This window comes from Monodelphis domestica, chromosome 5 (assembly GCF_027887165.1).
Source record: "Monodelphis domestica isolate mMonDom1 chromosome 5, mMonDom1.pri, whole genome shotgun sequence".
In the NCBI taxonomy this organism is placed as follows: Eukaryota; Metazoa; Chordata; class Mammalia; order Didelphimorphia; family Didelphidae; genus Monodelphis; species Monodelphis domestica.
In genome coordinates, this window is record NC_077231.1 from 296,115,890 (window position 1) to 296,133,510 (window position 17,621).

At 43.9% G+C, this 17,621-nt stretch overlaps 1 protein-coding gene across 2 annotated transcripts in view; it reads left to right on the plus strand.

Annotated features, from left to right (window-relative positions):
* Positions 1 to 5,928: 5,928 nt before the first annotated feature.
* The window catches only part of UBE2E2 (ubiquitin conjugating enzyme E2 E2), a 324,036-nt gene continuing 312,343 nt past the window's right edge, over positions 5,929 to 17,621 (plus strand). Inside the window, exons 1-2 of one of the 2 annotated variants that reach the window (XM_056800341.1) lie at positions 5,929 to 6,062; positions 10,240 to 10,423. In XM_056800341.1, the coding sequence (XP_056656319.1) occupies positions 10,248 to 10,423 (176 nt within the window). In that variant the 5' untranslated portion in view covers positions 5,929 to 6,062; positions 10,240 to 10,247. The remainder of the gene's footprint in view (positions 6,063 to 10,239; positions 10,424 to 17,621) is intronic. The other variant, XM_001369719.5, reaches the window with a different exon arrangement.

Here is a 17,621-nt window from a genome sequence, read left to right on the forward strand (position 1 = left end):
TTCTAAGTCTCAATTTCTTCTTCTCTAAAAGTGGAACAATACTATTTGCATCATCTTCCTTGAAGGGTACTTGTGACTTGTAGATCTCAGCAAGCTATATAAATGTGAGTTGTCATGAAAAGAAGCCAAAATGAAAACATACTTTATAGACAATATTTAAGCATTTTAAGGATATCCATACAATCAACAGGGTGAAGTTAATTTTCTAGTCCATGAATTGGGTGGGAGGACAGACTTGTAGAGTATATTCCACAAATCGATACTGTTAGTGTTGCAATATGTGTGTGTGCATGCATGTGCATATGGTCAGTTGTTTTTCAGCCATGTCTGACTCTTCATGACCCAATTTGGGGCTTCCTTCCTTCCTTCCTTCCTTCCTTCCTTCCTTCCTTCCTTCCTTCCTTCCTTCCTTCCTTTCTATAAACCCTTACCTTCCATCTTGGAGTCAATACTGTGTATTGGCTCCAAGTCAGGAGAGTGGTAAGGGCTAGGCAATGGGGGGTTAAGTGACTTGCCCAGGGTCACACAGCTGGAAAGTGTCTGAGGTCAGATTTGAACCTAGGACCTCCAGTCTCTAGACCTGACTCTCAATCCACTGAGCCACCCAGCTGTCCCCCCAATTTGGGGTTTTCTTGACAAAGATACAATAGTAATTTGCTGTTTCTTTCTCCAACTCATTTTACAAATGAAAAAACTGAGGCAAACAGAGTTAAATGTCTCGACCAGGGTCACCCAGCTATGGAGTATCTGAAGCCAGGTTTGACCTCAGAAAGAGGAGTCTTCATATCTCCAGACCTGGCATTCTATTCACTGTACTACCTAGCTGCTTCAATGAACCTTAGAGTCCCTCTGTTCCAAGGCTCTCCATTTCTAGGATGGGTAAATGAGGCCGGAGATGGGAAAATGGGAAATGGCTTCTCCAGTCACACAGTGAAGGAGTAACAGAGCCAAGAGTTGAGTCCACTCCTCAAAGTGCTGTTTAAGTTTTAACTGACATCATTCTTTTCAATGTGACACCAAGGATTATCTGGCCTCTAACCTTGAACTAGCAAGAAGGGGTGGAGAGTTTGGCACCTCACCTGGGACTTGAGGAGGGGAAGGACTTGTGAATGATGGATGGAAGTGGACGTGTTGATGAGGATGCATTCCAGACCTGGGGAATAATATGATAAAAAATGGGAGCTGACAGGAAAAGAAACAGAGATGGATTTTTCTGGAAGTCAGGGACTAGGCTTATGAGATAAGGTTGGAAGGGCAGGCTCAAGCCAAGGAGGTTTGAATGCTGGAATCAACACTTTATTCAGTCAGTAGGCATTGGGATCACGGGGTCATAGACAGAACTGGAAGGTACCTTCAAGATAATTTTGTCCAATCTTTTATTGATATAAGTGTTGGAAGATTCTCAGATCTACTCAGGAAGTATTCAGCAGTGCAAGGATTCAAAGCTACACCTTCTACTCCAAATCCTGGATTCTGTCAGAAGACTTGGGAATGTGTCTGACACACAAGATAGATGGCATAGCACTTAGAGTTCTGGGCTTGTACTTAAGAAGATGTAAATTCAAAATCTGCCAACACACACTAGCTGACTGACCCTGGGCAAATCACTTCACCTCTCTTTGCCTCGGTTTTCTCAACTGTAAAATGAGGTTAGTAATAGCCCTATGTCCTAGGATTGTTATGAGGATCAAATGAGATAATATATGTAAAGCGCTTTAAAAAGTTAAAATTGCCATATAAATGCTGGCTATTATATAATTTTACTAAGCAGTATGAATATGAGCAAGTCACTTAACTCTTTGAAGCCTCAGTTTCCTCATCTATAATAATTGGGGGGGGTATAATGTTTGTTTTATCCATTTCACAGCAATAAGTGACAAGCCAGGATTTTAATCCAGCTGTTCTGACTCCAGATTCATTATTCTTTCAACCAAGCACAACAGACACAAGATCTGAGTAAAATCCCTCCTCAGCAACTTAGTAAATTATGTGACCCTGGGCAAATCATTTAACCTCTGTCATCCTTATTTTTCTTATTTGCAAAATAGGAATAATAATTGCAGCTACCTCCCAGAGTTGTGAAGATGAAATGAATTAGTATTTACAAAATGCTTTGCAAACCTTAAATCACTCTATAAATGCCTGCTATTATTGCTATTATTAGGACAGAAAATGAATATATGCAAGAGAGATTGATAGACCTATTCCTGAAATACACAGAAGCGATGGTTTTTATTTGGGTATCATTTGGTTTTTCCCATGAGAGAAGACCCTGACAGGCTCCTTGTAAGAATTATAATGATCACACCAGAAAAAATTAGGGACTGCTCTCTGAAGTGCTGGTAGTAAAAGAACTCAATTTGTGATATGCTTTTCCAGCACCGGACTTGGGGAATAGAGACAATGATCTAGAGATAGCCACACAAGTCACTTCTCAGGAAATACTGTAGCCCCAAAAGTTTTGGCTTTTTAGGGCATAAAACATCATCCATTATTTCCCCCAGGATGGGAATTGACAAAGCTCCATTGCTAGCCCACTGCTACCAATGAAAGAACAATCACAGGACTTTGTTAAAAAACAAAACAAAACAAAATAAAACAAATAATTTTGATACTTTCTTTGATAGTGGGATACTTTGTTATCCATCATTCATTGTAAGAAATGATACTCTTGACAACAAAGTACCACTGATTGCAGATAAGAGTAGTTTATTAAATGGAGGGGAAGGCCAGGTTTAATGTAGTCTGGAGACAGGGATTCTATCATCTCCTGTCACCTGCTAGTTGAATAAATACTGAGACCTTTAATCTTTTTACAACTGTTACCCCAAGAAGAAAGATAATGCATACTCCTACCTTGTAGATAAATCAGGAGGACAAATTTCATTATTTAATGGATTTTGTTCAGTGCTGTATTTATTTTGGTTTTGAAATATTCAGAGCAGAAAGTTAGATAATACATATTTACTAGATTTCAATTTCTATGCACGCATTGGTATGTATATGTGTGAATAATCTTTCCTTTCCTTTTCCCTATAGTACCACATCTCTTTTGATACTGATGTCACTGCTTTTGCCACTTGTGTCTTCTATTTCTGTTTAATAATCTCATGATATGATGGTTTCTAATCCCAGAATATTCTTTATTTTTAGCGATTTAAGTTTCTAGTACTTGTAGTGTTAAATAAAAGTGGCATTCAGGTTGCCCGGAAATGATTTATAGGTCTAGGTTCTACCTCTTGGTTGTTAGTTTATGACAATTGATTCTACCCATTGTTAAGGGTGTTTGAGAGATCAGCCACCTCTGCAGAAGTCACAAGGGAAAAGGGTTTTCTTATCCTGGGAATGTGGAGTTAGGCTTTTGGTAGTTTTGCCCTGGGGATTTTCTTACACTGATTTCTATATTTCTTGCCTGTGGCAAGTGTGTTGCACAAGACTGCTCCTTGTCACAAGGAGGGCTTAATCTTACATTAATTACACTAGGTCTGCAGCCTTCCCTGAGTTAATCCGAGAGAGCATTACATATTTGCTTCTGTCCTCCCTCAGGTGACTTAGGATCCCAAGTCTCCCTTAGCCTCAGTAGCAGTCTAGGGTCATGAGTCATGGCCCTGGGTCAGGTAAGGCCTGACTCCCACACATCCAAAAGGGAACTGGCTTCAGGGACTTTCTTCTCCCCACCCTGCTGGCCCCAAGTGGCTTCAAGTCATAGGTGGGGAAGAGGCTTGGTCTGGGAGAGAGAGAAGTCTGGCAGGCTGGGTTCGAGGTTGGTCAGAAGGCCCAGATGACCTGAGCGCTTCTTTAGTCTTTTGGGTTTCTGAGCTCAGCCCTGAGAGTCTGATTAAACTTTTCTGAACATCCAGTGTGCATAGGAGTGTGTGTGTGTGTGTGTGTGTGTGTGTGTGTGTGTGTGAGAGAGAGAGAGAGAGAGAGAGAGAGAGAGAGAGAGAGAGAGAGAAGAGAAAGAGAAAGAGAGAGAGAGAGAGAAGAGAGAGAGAGAGAGAGAGAGAGAGAGAGAGAGAGAGAGAGAGAGAGAGAGAGAGAGAGAGAGAGAGAAAAGAGGAAAGGAGGAGAAAAGAAGAGAGGGGGCGGGAAAGAAGAAAGAGAAAGGGGGAGAGGGAGAAGAAAGAGGAGAAAGAAGAAAAACACAAGAAGAGAGGGGAGAGAGGAAAAGAGGGGCAGGAAAGAAAGAAGAAAGGCAGAATAAAGAGAAAGAGGAAAGAAAGAGGGGGAGAGAGGAGAGAGAAGAAAGAGAAAAGAGTAAGGAAGAAGGAGAAGAAAGAGGGAGAAGAAAGAGGGAAGAAGGGAAGAAGTGGGGAGAGAGAGAGAGAGAGAGAGAGAGAGAGAGAGAGAGAGAGAGAGAGAGAGAGAGAGAGAGAGAGAGAGAGAGAGAAGAGAGAGAGAGATGAGGGGAGATCCCTATTGCTTCTGGTTGAGTTTTGGGTCCCGCTGCCCCCTCCATCCCTTTCTGACTCTTCCCCTCCCCCTCCTCGTCAGTGTTTCCCTTTAACGCGCGCGCCCGCCACGTCCCTGCCAAGGTCCCCTCGCCCCCTCGCCCCTCCCCCACAGTGGTCACCCCTCCCCCTCCGAGCTCCTCCCAGCTTGGCTCCCCTCCCCCTCAGCGTGGGGCTCAGCTGTCACTTTACTTTTTCTTGCTTTCTCTTCCCCCCCCTTCGCACCCCCGCCCCCACCGCACGCTGCCCCCGCCCCTGGCCAGGAGGGCGGAGCCTCGTGCCCGCGGGCGGGCGCGCGCCTCTGTGCCTGCCCCCGCCCCCTAGCTCGGGTGCGCGCCCAACTCGGGAGGGAGGGGCGGGGAGGGAGCAGCTCTGGGGCCCGTGGGGCGCGCGCACGGCTAGGTGCCGAGCCGGCGGCGGCGGCGGCGGCGACGCGGGCGCGCGAGCTCGGGGGCGCGGGCGCGGGCGGAGGCGGCGCGGTCCGCGAGGTGCTGGTGGATTCACTTTTCCCAGAGTCCGGGGCGGCAGCAGCCGGAGCCCGAGCTCAAGCGGGAGGACGTGGGAGCCGCGGGAGCCAGAGAGGGGCTAGAGCGAGCGAGGGACGAGCGAGGGGACCAGGGAGCACGGCTGGGCAGTGGAGGGGTCCGGGTCTCCCTAAGTCCGCGGCCGGCGGGCGGGCACCCCTGCCTGTCTCCTCCTCCTCGTCTTCCTCCTTCTCCTCCTCGTCCTCGGGGAATCCGCACTAGACAGCGACCTGCGCGGACTGCCCCCCAGCCCAGGTAACCGACCGACCCTCTGCTGCGGCCAGGGCTGGGGGGGCATCCCCCTCCCCCTCCCCTCCGGCCCCTCGGCCCCCTCCCCCCACCCCACGCCAATCTCCTCCCCTCCATCTCCTCGCCCTATTTTCTCCCCTCCCATTCCCCTGCTGTCTCCTCTCCTCTGCCACCCCCTCACTCATGTCTCCTGGCCCCATTTTCCTCTCCCATCTCTTTTCCATATTCTACTTTCTGCCTCCTCCCACTCTCGCACCAGCACCCCGTCTTGCCTCCTACCGAACCCCTCTTCCACCTTCTTCTCCCCATCCCCCTCTTTGCGACCCCTTCCCCTCCCCATCGTCTGCCCAGCCCTCGTTCTCATTTACCCATCCTTCTCCAGCCTCCCTGCCCCCCTCCCTCCTTCCTCTCCCTCTCCCTCTCCCTCTCCCTCTCTCTTTCTCTGCTTCCCTCCCTCCCTCTCCCAGGCTCTGGCAACTAAGTCTTTGGAAAGTACAGCAGAAATGTCAGGTTGAAAAGTGTCCAGTTTAATCTTTGGCGATTTTCTCTAATTGCAAAATGATTGCACATTGTATCTTCTCCATGACATGTGACTTCTCTGGTTCCCTTCCATCTCCTCCCTCCCCCCACCCCCCCAACACACACACCCGTTTGCCAGGCAGGAAAAGACCTGGTGGTTGGTGTACGTGTGTGTCTCGGTGTGGACTGTGGGGTGTATTGGTCTTTTGTGCTGCCTAGTGCTTGTCACACTTTGGAGCAGTGGCAGACAGCACATTTTTGTTCCTCTGGTTTCTTCTCTCCTGCTTGCACCAGCCTGGTTGGAAACCGGATTCTCTGGGTTTGTTTGGTGGAGCCCCCCCCTCCTTCCCCGCATGTTTTGATCTTTTCGCCCTTTACCTTTTCTAATGAAGATGGAATATTGCGTATTTGCAAGACCAACTGGGGATATCTAATTCATCTTCGCTTAAGGAAATTAAGGGGGGGGGGGGAAGGGGAGAGGGAGAGACGGGGAGGGAGAGAGAGAGCGAGACCGAGAGAGACAGAGCACCGACGTGATCCCAGGCACTCTCCCTGCTGGACCCATTTGCATGTTTCCAGGATTCCTCTTTCTATGTGGTCTTTTCTTTTCTTTCCCTTTTTATTTTTTTAAACGCAGTACCTCATCATATTAACTTTAAAGGGTAATACTGAGCCTCAAATTATTTCCTAACCTGGACAAACAAATAATATGCCTTCTTTGAGGTTCTTATGCCTAGCTTCCTTAATGGGATTTTTTCAAATGTCTAATAATTCCTCCAAGACCTTTGAGATCTCGGTGTGCTTCTTGACCTAAGCATTATTGAAACTTCTTGATTCTTAACCGTTTTCTTTCCATGGATGTTGAGCTGGACATCATGTATGAAAGTTTTCATGAAATCATAGCCATTCTGCATTTCCCCATTTATTCCTATACTCATTGTACCATCTCCCACTCTAGCATATATGTTTATGTAATATACTTGCTCTGATGGCCATATCATTTCTCTTACATTCTAGAGAAATACAAGAGAGAGGATCTCGCTTTCTCTATGGTTTTTAGTGTTTTCTCCCTAATATTTACTTTGTGCATCAAGAATGCAAACCCTTTGAGGGTAAGGAACTATGTGTCTTCTTTTGATCTTTGTGTCCCTAGCACTTGGCACTTTGTAGGTGTTTGATGAGTAGTTCACTTGAATTGAATTAAATATACCCTGATAGTTTTGCTTACATTTGGGTTGAGATAACATTTACACAGTGATAGAAATGGATCAAACCTTTGTTTCTGAAAAGACCAGAAGGAGAAAAACATGAACAGAAAAGAAAACAGCTAGACATTAAATGATAAATTAAGCATTTCCCTGGTTTTTTTAAAAGCTGGCATGACTTGTTATTATAATTACACACCGTGGACTACTGTTAGAACATTTATCTCTTGGATGGTAACCTGGCCTCATGGAGTGAAAGGGATTTTTATTTTTCAGTTAGAAGGAATATTTACAGCAGCATCATTGCACTTGATATTCAGTGAACATGTGGGCTTCATTACAAATATTTTGCTAATTTCAGGACTGTAGTTGAATACAGCATGCTTTGTAAACTCCAACAGTTTGTGAGTTTCTGAAAGTAAATATGTTCAGGAAAGGTCAATATACAAACTTTCATAGCATACCGTGATGCTCAGTTGTTTTAGAAAATGCTGCATCATATTTTGCTTCTGAAGGTAAATGAAGGTGAGATGACTATAAAATGAAAATAACCATTTGAAAATTGTAACAGTTTTCAAACTGCTATTGAAAGGCTCTACATTTATAGCCTTGAGGTTTGTTTATCTTTCTAGGTTAAAAAACAAAACAAAACTGGTCTAATCCTTGGAATTTGCCTTGCTAAAAATGTGAATTATTTTTAATTCCCAGGAGGTGATGAAGAGAGGGAGGAGTCTTCAAATTTAGGAATTTTTGGTTGATTTTTATTTCAGAGATGCCACAAAGCACCCTATTTACAAATTTAAGTCTAATTAAGGCTATTCTAAAAAGTACTTTCTCTTTTTGGAAGTTAGCTGTACTAGGGAAAGGGAATCAGTCAGCTTTTTCATGATTTTTTTTCCTAATCAAGAATTCCCAAATCATAGAAACAAATCCTTTTATTCTCATGTTTGGAAAGGAGGAAATTACTTGTTTATATCTAAAATTGGCAGATTGGCCAAAGATGTTCACACCCTTTAGCAGTTTGAGATTTTGATAAAATAATGTCTTCCAGCAATACAGTCTTGAAGCAAATTTTTCATCTTCATTAACAAACTATATTTTAAAAATTCCAAGTTTGTTTGAAAAATGTTTAAGGTATGTTTAGCTTCTGCCTTTGATACTGATTTCTTTTTGTTTTCTCTGTCTTTGCCTTGATCAGTGTGTGAAAGAGATAACATAGGGACAGTGATTTGCAGACCTTAAAGTGTTAAATAAATGCTGGCTATTTCTTTACTTTAAAACTCTCAGATCATGACCCCATAGGTAGACTCTGCATGACAATTACATGTGAATATTTATTGAGAGGATAAGAAATGAAGACAGCTTTTTGAAACAAAGGTTAAAAGAGGGTCTGGAGGGTACAGGGGAGCATGCTAAATTTGGAATCAGAAGTTGTTCAGTCGTTTTTAAAGTTTTGTCCAACTCTTCATGACCCCATTTGAGGTTTTTTTGGCAAAAATACTGGGATGGCTTGGTATTTCCCTCTCCAGCTCATTTTAGAAATGATGAAACTGAGGCAAACTGAGTGAAGTGACTTGCCCCAGGCCACTCAGCTAGTGTTTGAGGTTAGATTTGATCTCAGGAAAATGAGTCTCTTGACTCCAGGTCTTGCACTCTTTCTACAGTAATCTATGACCTAGCTGCATTAGGGTTAACCAGAGGTCCTAAGTTCAAATTCTGCCTATACTCTTTATCACCTGTGTAACCTTAGAAATTCACTTAGCCTTCCCTGTCCTCAGGCTACTCATTTGTCATAGGAGGAGGTTAGACTGGGAAAAATAAAGTGGTTTGCAATACCTTAAAGAACTATATAAATGTTATTATTGTTATTTCTGCTATATTGAATTAGAAACCAAGTTTAAAAGCATAGTTTGTGCAGCCTCAGCTGAAAGTCACAGGAAGAATTTTATTCAATCGAGGATTTCCCTGTTTATGTCATGCCACACACAGCTTCTGTCAGAAGTGGTACAAAATAGTCTTATATCACATTTCTAAAAACACAGCCAGCAATAGTTGTTGCCGAATCTTAGGCAAGAAGGTCTTTGCCTAGAGCTGGTTATGACATGCACACGTACACCCTGATATGCTCCTGTGTACACACATCTGATCAATTTTAAAGGCAGGAAATAAGCTGAAAATCAATGCTAAATCTAAGGATTATGATTAAAGAAAAGTAAAAAACCGGGGAGAAATCAAGAAATATGGGAGCGATGTTAGAGCTCGACATGAAACATACCGATATAAAATTTCAGTATTCTATTAAGTTACTTTAGTGCTCATAAAAGATGTCATAGCCGGGGAGACTGATGGTCTCCATTCATAGTAGGTACAGAGACAGGGAGATTTCTCTGCTTGTGACTTTCAGTGCTGACTTGTGTAAAAAGAATTTTCTAGTGATTCATCCCTTCTGTCCTTTTCAGTCTCAATCTCTGGGAGTGCTGCGGGGTGGGGTTGTCTTTACATAGCAATGCTGGGATTTGAACAGGGAATTCTCCAGGTTCTAAATCTAGTGCTCATTCTACTGTACCTTTTAGCCTGCATGTAGACACTAGAGTCTAGTTATAAGAGCACCCCCCCTTTACTCTCCTACTCTGTCTTAAGTGTTTCTTTTCCCCCCATTTTCTTGGATGGATAGTGAACAGAGAAAGCCAGCCTCAGACCTGAGAAGACCTCATTTCAAGCCAGGTCTTGGACACTTACTGGCTCGATGAATCTGAGCAAATCTGTCCATCTTAGTGTTCTAGACAATACCTTTATAAATGCCAACCTTCATGGATGCCAGGGGGTTCCTCTCCAGAGTTGGTTCCTTTGACCAGTGAAATCACTGGACTAATCTCTGCTGGCATATTGCTTAGAGCCTTAGTATTTTATTTTATTTTATTTTATTTTATTTTATTTTATTTTATTTTATTTTTTAATTTATTTTAATTAATTTATTTTTTTAAACCCTTACCTTCCATCTTGGAGTCAATACGGTGTATTGGCTCCAAGGCAGAAGAGATAAGGACTAAGCAATGGGGGTTAAGTGACTTGCCCAGGGTCACACAGCTGGGAAGTGTCTGAGGTCAGATTTGAACCTAGGACCTCCCATCTCTAGGCCTGGCTCTCCATCCACTGAGCCATCCAGCTGCCCCCAAGCCTCAGTATTTTAAAGGAAAGAAAGGCAGCAGGGAAAGAGCCCCATTCCACTGGATGTGTGCTAGCTTCTACTTTAAGGAAAACTAATTCACTTATTTTGGGTCTTTAATGCAGCATCTAAAATGTCCACTGAAGGGCAAAGAGTGGATGACAGTCCAAGTACTAGCGGAGGCAGTTCTGATGGAGACCAGCGTGAAGCGGTTCAGCAAGAACAAGAAAGGGAGCAAGTTCAGCCCAAGAAAAAGGAAGGCAAGATCTCCAGCAAGACGGCTGCTAAATTGTCAACTAGTGCGAAAAGGTACCGTGTTAACTGTTACTTATTTCGTATGAATGAAAATGATTTAATGCCTAGTTCTTTTGAATTGGGGCATTCTCTGTGGAGGTTATTCAGAGTGTGGGCCCCGTGACCATCCGGGTCATATTTAGGGGTGATGAAAGGGTTTCAAAACAAAACAGAGAGACTATTTCTTCGATCTCACAAATTGGTTTCAATTGGGTAAATTCATAGATATTCAGTGATGTATCTTCAAGACTAATGTTGAAATCTGTTGGTTTGATTTATAGTTACTAACGGTCAATATTTCCAACTATTCAGTAACACAGCATAGTAGAAAGTAGGAAACAGATGTACTGTCTATTAAATGGACGGTCATTTCCCACTTCCTGTTGGTCAAGCCAGAAATGCCAAAGGTATGCATCTTGGTTTCATTATAGTAGGCAGTGGGTCATTCTTAATACAGCCTTCTTCCTCCCCCAGAGGAAATATAGACCTGGGCAATAGATGTTTAACTGATTTTATCCTCCCACGTCAATCACTCAATGACCACTGGCATGTGCCTATTTTATTAGACCTAGTTTTCAGAGGGAATCTCCTTTAATATTGCCCTCCCCCAGTATCAGTCTCAGAAAATATGTGAAAGGTAAATTGAATAAGTCTATCTTGAGCTTATTGTTTTCCTGATTTCATTTTCATAGTTTAGGTTGTCTGGAATATGAGAGAATATAAATTATTGACCTTGTAAGTGAAATGCAATTTTTATTTTATTTTTTGCCAAAGTCAAGTATGTGGAGTGTCTTCTTCTTTATTTACCAGCCATATACAAGAAGGATAAATTTTACACTCTTAACAAGTGGTATAGTTCATGGGTAAAAACACACACACAAATTTGACCATAGTGGGTCCCCCCTCCCTCTTTATACACACAAACATACACTCTTTTTTTACCCACCCCCCTGGCACCTACTCAGACCTTTAAAAAGATGATCATATTAGGCTATAAGAAAATCTCCGGATTGTCTGGAATAGGAAATTCTTCCGACAGCAAGATGAGTTTTATATTCTTGCAGTCTTGGTTTGGGAGTGATCTTCCGCGTGGTGGTATGTGGGCAACTTATCTATGAAAGTATCTATAGGTCTTTTTTTTGTAATAAAGAATTTTTAATGAATGGAAACTGATTTAGCGATTTCCTCATCAAATCTCATTTTTATTATCCATTCCTTTATTTTGATGGTAAGTCGGTTTTTTTCTCCATTCTTTTGATTAGAAGTAAGAGTGAGTGGGGTTGATACTCCATGAAATCTTCCCAAACCTAAGCACCGGAAAACTTTGAGAAACACTGCCTTAGAGCAGCATTGTGTTCTTAAGACTGAATCTCTTACGGCTATTCTTGGAGACTTCTTACATAAAGCCCCATGCTAAGAAGCCATTAGGAAGCCTTAGTCTACTGAAAATTTGAAAACTTTTCAACATTAGTGGGTGATGTTCTTTTAGCAAATTACTAAATCTTTTCTATTAAATGTGGACTTACTGCAAAATTTTTGAAATGACAGTAATGACCATCAGTTGGGTCACTTAAGTTCACAGTGATAGTATTTATAGGTATATGAAATATAAATTTGAGAAAGGTGAGTTATAATGTAGTCATCCATCTCTAGAAACTTAACACTATTGATGACTCTGAGATGCTGGATTTCAATCTCTGTTAATAATATAAGAGCAATTTCTCATGTATGGATGTGGGAATTTTTTTGCTTTTCTCTTTATATCCCCATCATCTAGTATATCACGCTTTCCCCCAAGATCTGATCTGAATGAATATTTGATGTGTTAAGTAGATAATTCCATAAATACTTTAATGAATAAGTAGCTCACCTCGTTATTTGAAATGTGTTATCATAGTTGTAGAGTGATCATATTTGAGCATGTTAAAACTTTTATTGCAAATCTCAATTTTCCAAGGAATTGCTAGGAACATTTTTTTAGGATGATGTTTGATACCAAGATTATACCAATGGGAGTATTTTATCTTAATGCTAATATAAATTAATCATCTTTTTTTAGAGTAGACATAAAGAAAGTTTGCACTTTTGTTTTCATTATGCCCTTTTTTGCTCCTCTTTGGCAAAATGTAATTTCTCCTATTAGTATTTGGCATAAAGTTTTACATTCTGCTCTTTTGTTGTGGCTATTTCACTCTTTTTTATTATTTGCAAATAGCTATAAAGAGAGACATGATTTGAGATTTCCAGTTTTCCGTTTCCAGTTGGTTTTCATCATTTTGCCTGAATTGTTAGCTCAGCCAACTGCTTTGTATTTTTCCACAGAATTGATTGCCTTGATTGGTAATTTGGAGGTACAGATTTAACCACAATATGAAATGATATGATTCATATTTCTAGAAAAATCTTTTTTAAGATGGAAAGGAATCACACTACTTATCGGCATCATCTCCATTTGAGTTTAGTACTTGAATTGGAAATCAAACCACATGAAGTTTTGCATTTGACCCAATGCAAACTTTTCCAGATTCCATTTTTAAAGCAGAATGGCATTTTGTTAGACATCCAGCCGTAGATGGCTCTAGAATCGCTTTCTTTGTCATGCTAAGTTTAGAATTAATTCCGATGTGAGATGACATCCCCTATCATGATGAATAGCCTTTGATGAATAGCTCCTTAATATTTATCAATTTGGCAAACAGTAATACCCACAAAGTGAAATTATACCATATTGGCCATTTGCTCAGGTTTGAGTTGGTTCTAGATTTGTGTTACAACCTTTTTTTAAAGCCCTTACCTTCTGTCTTAGAATCAGAATCCATACTGGATATTGGTTCTAAGGAAAATGGGGGGCAAGGACCTGGTGATTGGAGTTAAGTGACTTGCCCAGGGTCACACAGCTTGCTGCCCCTTTGTGCTAGGAAGTGAGAGGAGTGTGCTCCTGTAACATAGTCCCTCCCTAAGAGGAAATGATGGGTAACCGGCAGAGGCAGGCTGATGTAGAGGAGGTGCTGTAGTGGGACTTCCCTGCCTGGTACCAGGGGGATCTTAGCTTGAGCTCTCTGCCATCTTGAAGATTCTCTGTCGTGATAGAGTTTGTGGACTGAGAATAATAACTAGCACTGCAGTATAACATTTTGAACTCTGATTGTCTCTCCCTCCCTTCCTCTCCTTTTCCTTTTCTTTCTCCCTTTCCTTCTCCCCCTCCCTTTTCTTCCCCCTCCCTCTCTCTCTGTCTCTCTCCCTGTCTCTGTCTGTCTTTGTCTCTCTCTCTGTCTCTCTCTCTCTCTCCATCTCTCTCTCTATCTCTCCCCCCTCTGTCTCTGTGTTTCTCTCTGTGTCTCTCTCTCAATCTCTCTCTGTGTCTCTCTCTCCATCTCTCTCTGTCTCTGTCTCTCTCCCTGTCTCTGTCTGTCTTTGTCTCTCTCTGTCTCTCTCTCTCTCTCCATCTCTCTCTATCTCTCCCCCCTCTGTCTCTGTGTCTCTCTCTGTGTCTCTCAATCTCTCTCTCTGTCTCTCTCTCCATCTATCTCTGTCTCTGTCTCTGTCTCTCTCCCTGTCTCTGTCTGTCTCTGTCTCTGTCTCTCTGTCTCTCTGTCTCTCCATCTCTGTCTCTCTCTCCATCTCTCTCTCTCTGTCTCTCTCTATCTCTCTCCATCTCTCTGACTCTGTCTCTCTCTCTCTCTCTCTCTCTGTCTCTCTCTCTCTCCATCTCTCTGTCTCTGTCTCTCTCACTCTCTCTCTCTCTCTCTCTCTCTCTCTCTCTCTCTCTCTCTCTCTCTCTCTCTCTCACACACACACACACACACACACACATACACGTCCCAAAAGTCTTAGTGCAGTCTAAAGCTATTAAAGCTTATTCTTGCAGGAAGACTCCTGGGACACCATGTCGAGAGCTTTAAAGGTTTGCAAAGCACTTAGTGAGATGGGAGATGGTGGCAGCGCAGACTGTGAAGGGCTCATTGCATCATCCGTGGTGGGAAAACTCCTCAGGGCAGCCCTTGCCAGCACACAAAGGAAAACACATGCCGATACTGCAGGTTTCTTGGACCTCGGGACGTTGGATGAGAGCTAGATAAGGCTGGGAACGTGGCTGTGCTGGCTGTGGTCCTGCTGACCTAGTCGCGGGATGGGAAGAGGGTGGTTCGGGCGCGTCTTTGCTAGTCTCTCGCCTCTGAAAGCAGGTCCCCTCCGTGTCAGTCTTTCCGTCTGTTCCCCCCCGAACCCCGAGGGCTGAGCCAGAGGGGAGGCGCACTGGCACAGCGAAGCGTGCCCGGAAGACGCCTCCAAATGCGCTCTCTGTTAGCTCTGTGACCCTGGACAAGTCACGTGGCCTTTCTCACGCCGGCTTCCTCGTGTACAATGGCCGCCGTGGTAGCATCTCCCAAGCTGGCGAGGCACGATCTTTGCGGACAGGTGGCTGACCTGGCCCAGAGGGCTGGCTTCCTTCCCAGTCTACCCCAGCAAGGGGAAGGAGACGACGGGCACTCTCAGGACGGGGGAGGACTCTAGGATGGGTCTGGGGGAGCTTCCAGGCCTGGCCCTGCCTTGCAGACAGGACCTCCCTGCTCCCCCCGTGGGCCTGGACGTCCTGCTCTTTGGCCTTCCCCTCAAAGCAGGGGAAGGGGCTCAGGGGAGCGTCCTCTGGGTTGGGCAGCCGGGCTCTGATCCCCTTCTGGAGGCAGCCCCCAGGCCGGCCTTGCCTCACTGATTCTCTCCAGCTGAGGCTGCCCCATGGCTTGTACACAGCTGGTGCAGGTCGTCTCCACGGTGAAAGTGGGGCTCCATGAGATGAGGCTCTGTCTTTGGCCTTCCTTTGTCCTCCTGGGGCTTATTACGTGGCTTCTGACTTGATGAAGGGAGATCTGAGAACTCCCATTGTGGGAATTCCCTGCATCACCGCGGATAGTCTTTGATTTAGCAGAGAAGTCCTAGGGAATTGCCTCAAGCAAAGACAAGTTCATGAAATTGCCCGGGATCTTAAGTACCTTCTATATGAAGTATTTTCTGCTCTGCCTCCCCTCGAAGTGTTCCCTCCCCTGTAAACCTTAAAATTTCTTAGACTTGTGAATGTTGGAAATTTCACCATTGGAAGGTTTCATGCTTGTAGGGAATTTCCTACTGATAGTGGGAACTCTATTGGAATGTGAACCCCCTTGGCATGGGAGGTTCCTCCTCCTCCCTTCTTAAGATTACTTTAGAACAGAAACCTTTTGCTGAACAATGGAAAGGACTTTGACCTATGCTTAAGCATAGAACAGGAAGTTCTTTGAGTCATGATTGATTTTAGAATTGATACAATAGAGATACTTGGAATGACAGAACCAGGTCTTGGAAACTACAATCTCCACCCTACTCAGAGTAACAGGATTTAGGAAGGGCTGCAGCAAAGATCAAGATTTAATTATTTGAGAATATGACCTTCAACAGACATGTGCAAAGCCACAGACCTCTGGGCGGTCCTGGGTTAAGCTAGAGCCACCATTGGCACAGGGAAGACATGGACAGTGATTGGTAGATGTGAGAACTGAGGGGAGGGAACTTGGATGGTTTCCTTAAAGAGAGAGGGGTCTGAGGACTGAAGGTGGTTGGAGAGGTTTTGCTCTGAGAGGTTGTGCTCTGAGAAGCTTGCTCTGAAGGAAGCTGGAGGTGGAGGCCCCTGAGACTGTTTCTCCATTTTGGTCACGTGAGTAATAGGGACTGATCTCCTTTCTTTGCCTCAGCTATCTAAGGGCTTGGGCCTTTTGGCCCAGCCTAAACAGGAGGGGTATTTAAGCCCTATTCCCTTCTCTCTCTCTCTCTCTCTCTCTCTCTCTCTCTCTCTCTCTCTCACTTTTCTTCCTCCTGTTTGTAATTAAACTCCATAAAAGGTTGACTGCTGACTTGAGTTTTCATTAAGGAATTACATAGCTGAATTCCTTGGCGACCTTAAATTAATATATATCAGTCTTTTAAAGTGATTTCCTTGTCACACCCCCCAAATATCTTTATATTTGTTTTGATCTATTTTGGATCTACCTTGGTCAGGTGTCCCAAAAGTCTTCGTGCAATGGTCAGTTTTCATTGCCTTAAGCTGCCCTAAGACTTTTGGGACATGCTCTCTGCTCCTGTTGCCTACTAGAACATGTGCTCCTCGAAGGCAGGGCTGTTTCTTTTTTGTCCTTCTGCCCCAGTGCCTGGCACATAGTAGACAGTTAATAAAAGCTCATTGATTGCTTAGGCCAGTTCTCTACTCCGCATGGCCGTTCCTACCTTGGGATGACTTAAGCCCAAGGAAATCTTTTTTACTTTACACATTCTGATGATTGGACTTCCCTGGGTAATTGTTATCAACTTCTGCTAACTGGACTAGCGCATTCTTTTAAATATGGCATCTTAAAAAATTCAGTTATTCAGTGCCCTCATAATGATCTGAGATTGCGGGGTGAAAGGTACAGTGGAGGTGCGAGTTACGATCCTCTTTGTATTTCTCTCACTTGTGCCTCAGTTCACTTGGGGAAAACAATGCCTTCTGTCCATCCTTCCGTCCTTCCATCCTTCCTTCCTTCCCTCACGTGGCAAGAGCGAGACACTCGCCCCATATCATGGTGGCCAGTTTGAAGATAGAATTGAATGGCTGTCGTGGAAAACAGCAGGCACGCTGCGCCCTTTTAAGCAGCATCTCTTCTATGGCCTTGCCGATGAAGAGAGGCGCGATCCTGGGGGGCCTACGGAGGCTGCAGAGAGCGGGCGAGGCAGCGACTCACAGCTCTGAGGGTCCCGATTCATCAATGCAAGTTGCTGCTTGTGTAAAACCGGGACACCAAGGACCCCTGTAGCCCAGCTTCAGGCTGTTTATGGAAAGAGACTTTCTGGAGGGGTTGACATTCTGGCCCAGGAAAAGGATCTCTTTATCAGTTTTGTGGTTGGCCAGAAAGCGTCCCTGTGGTCGTAGGTGATCAAGGTGTGTTCCTTGACGAGCTGAGGAACGTGCTGTTTTGGCTTACAGAAATAACAGTCGTTTTTCTGAATATTTGGAGAATACAATCTGTGGTTCTTTTCCTTTCATTGATTCAAATTTTGGAGTGCCTATTATTCAGGTGCTCTGTTTTGTGATGAACTCTACAAGTGTGAAATTAATCTTTAAAAACTCTCATTTCCAACTTGTCGGACACTTTCAATCAGGCACAGCGCACCTGACGTTTCTTTATGTGGAAGAAGCCCCTCGGATGAG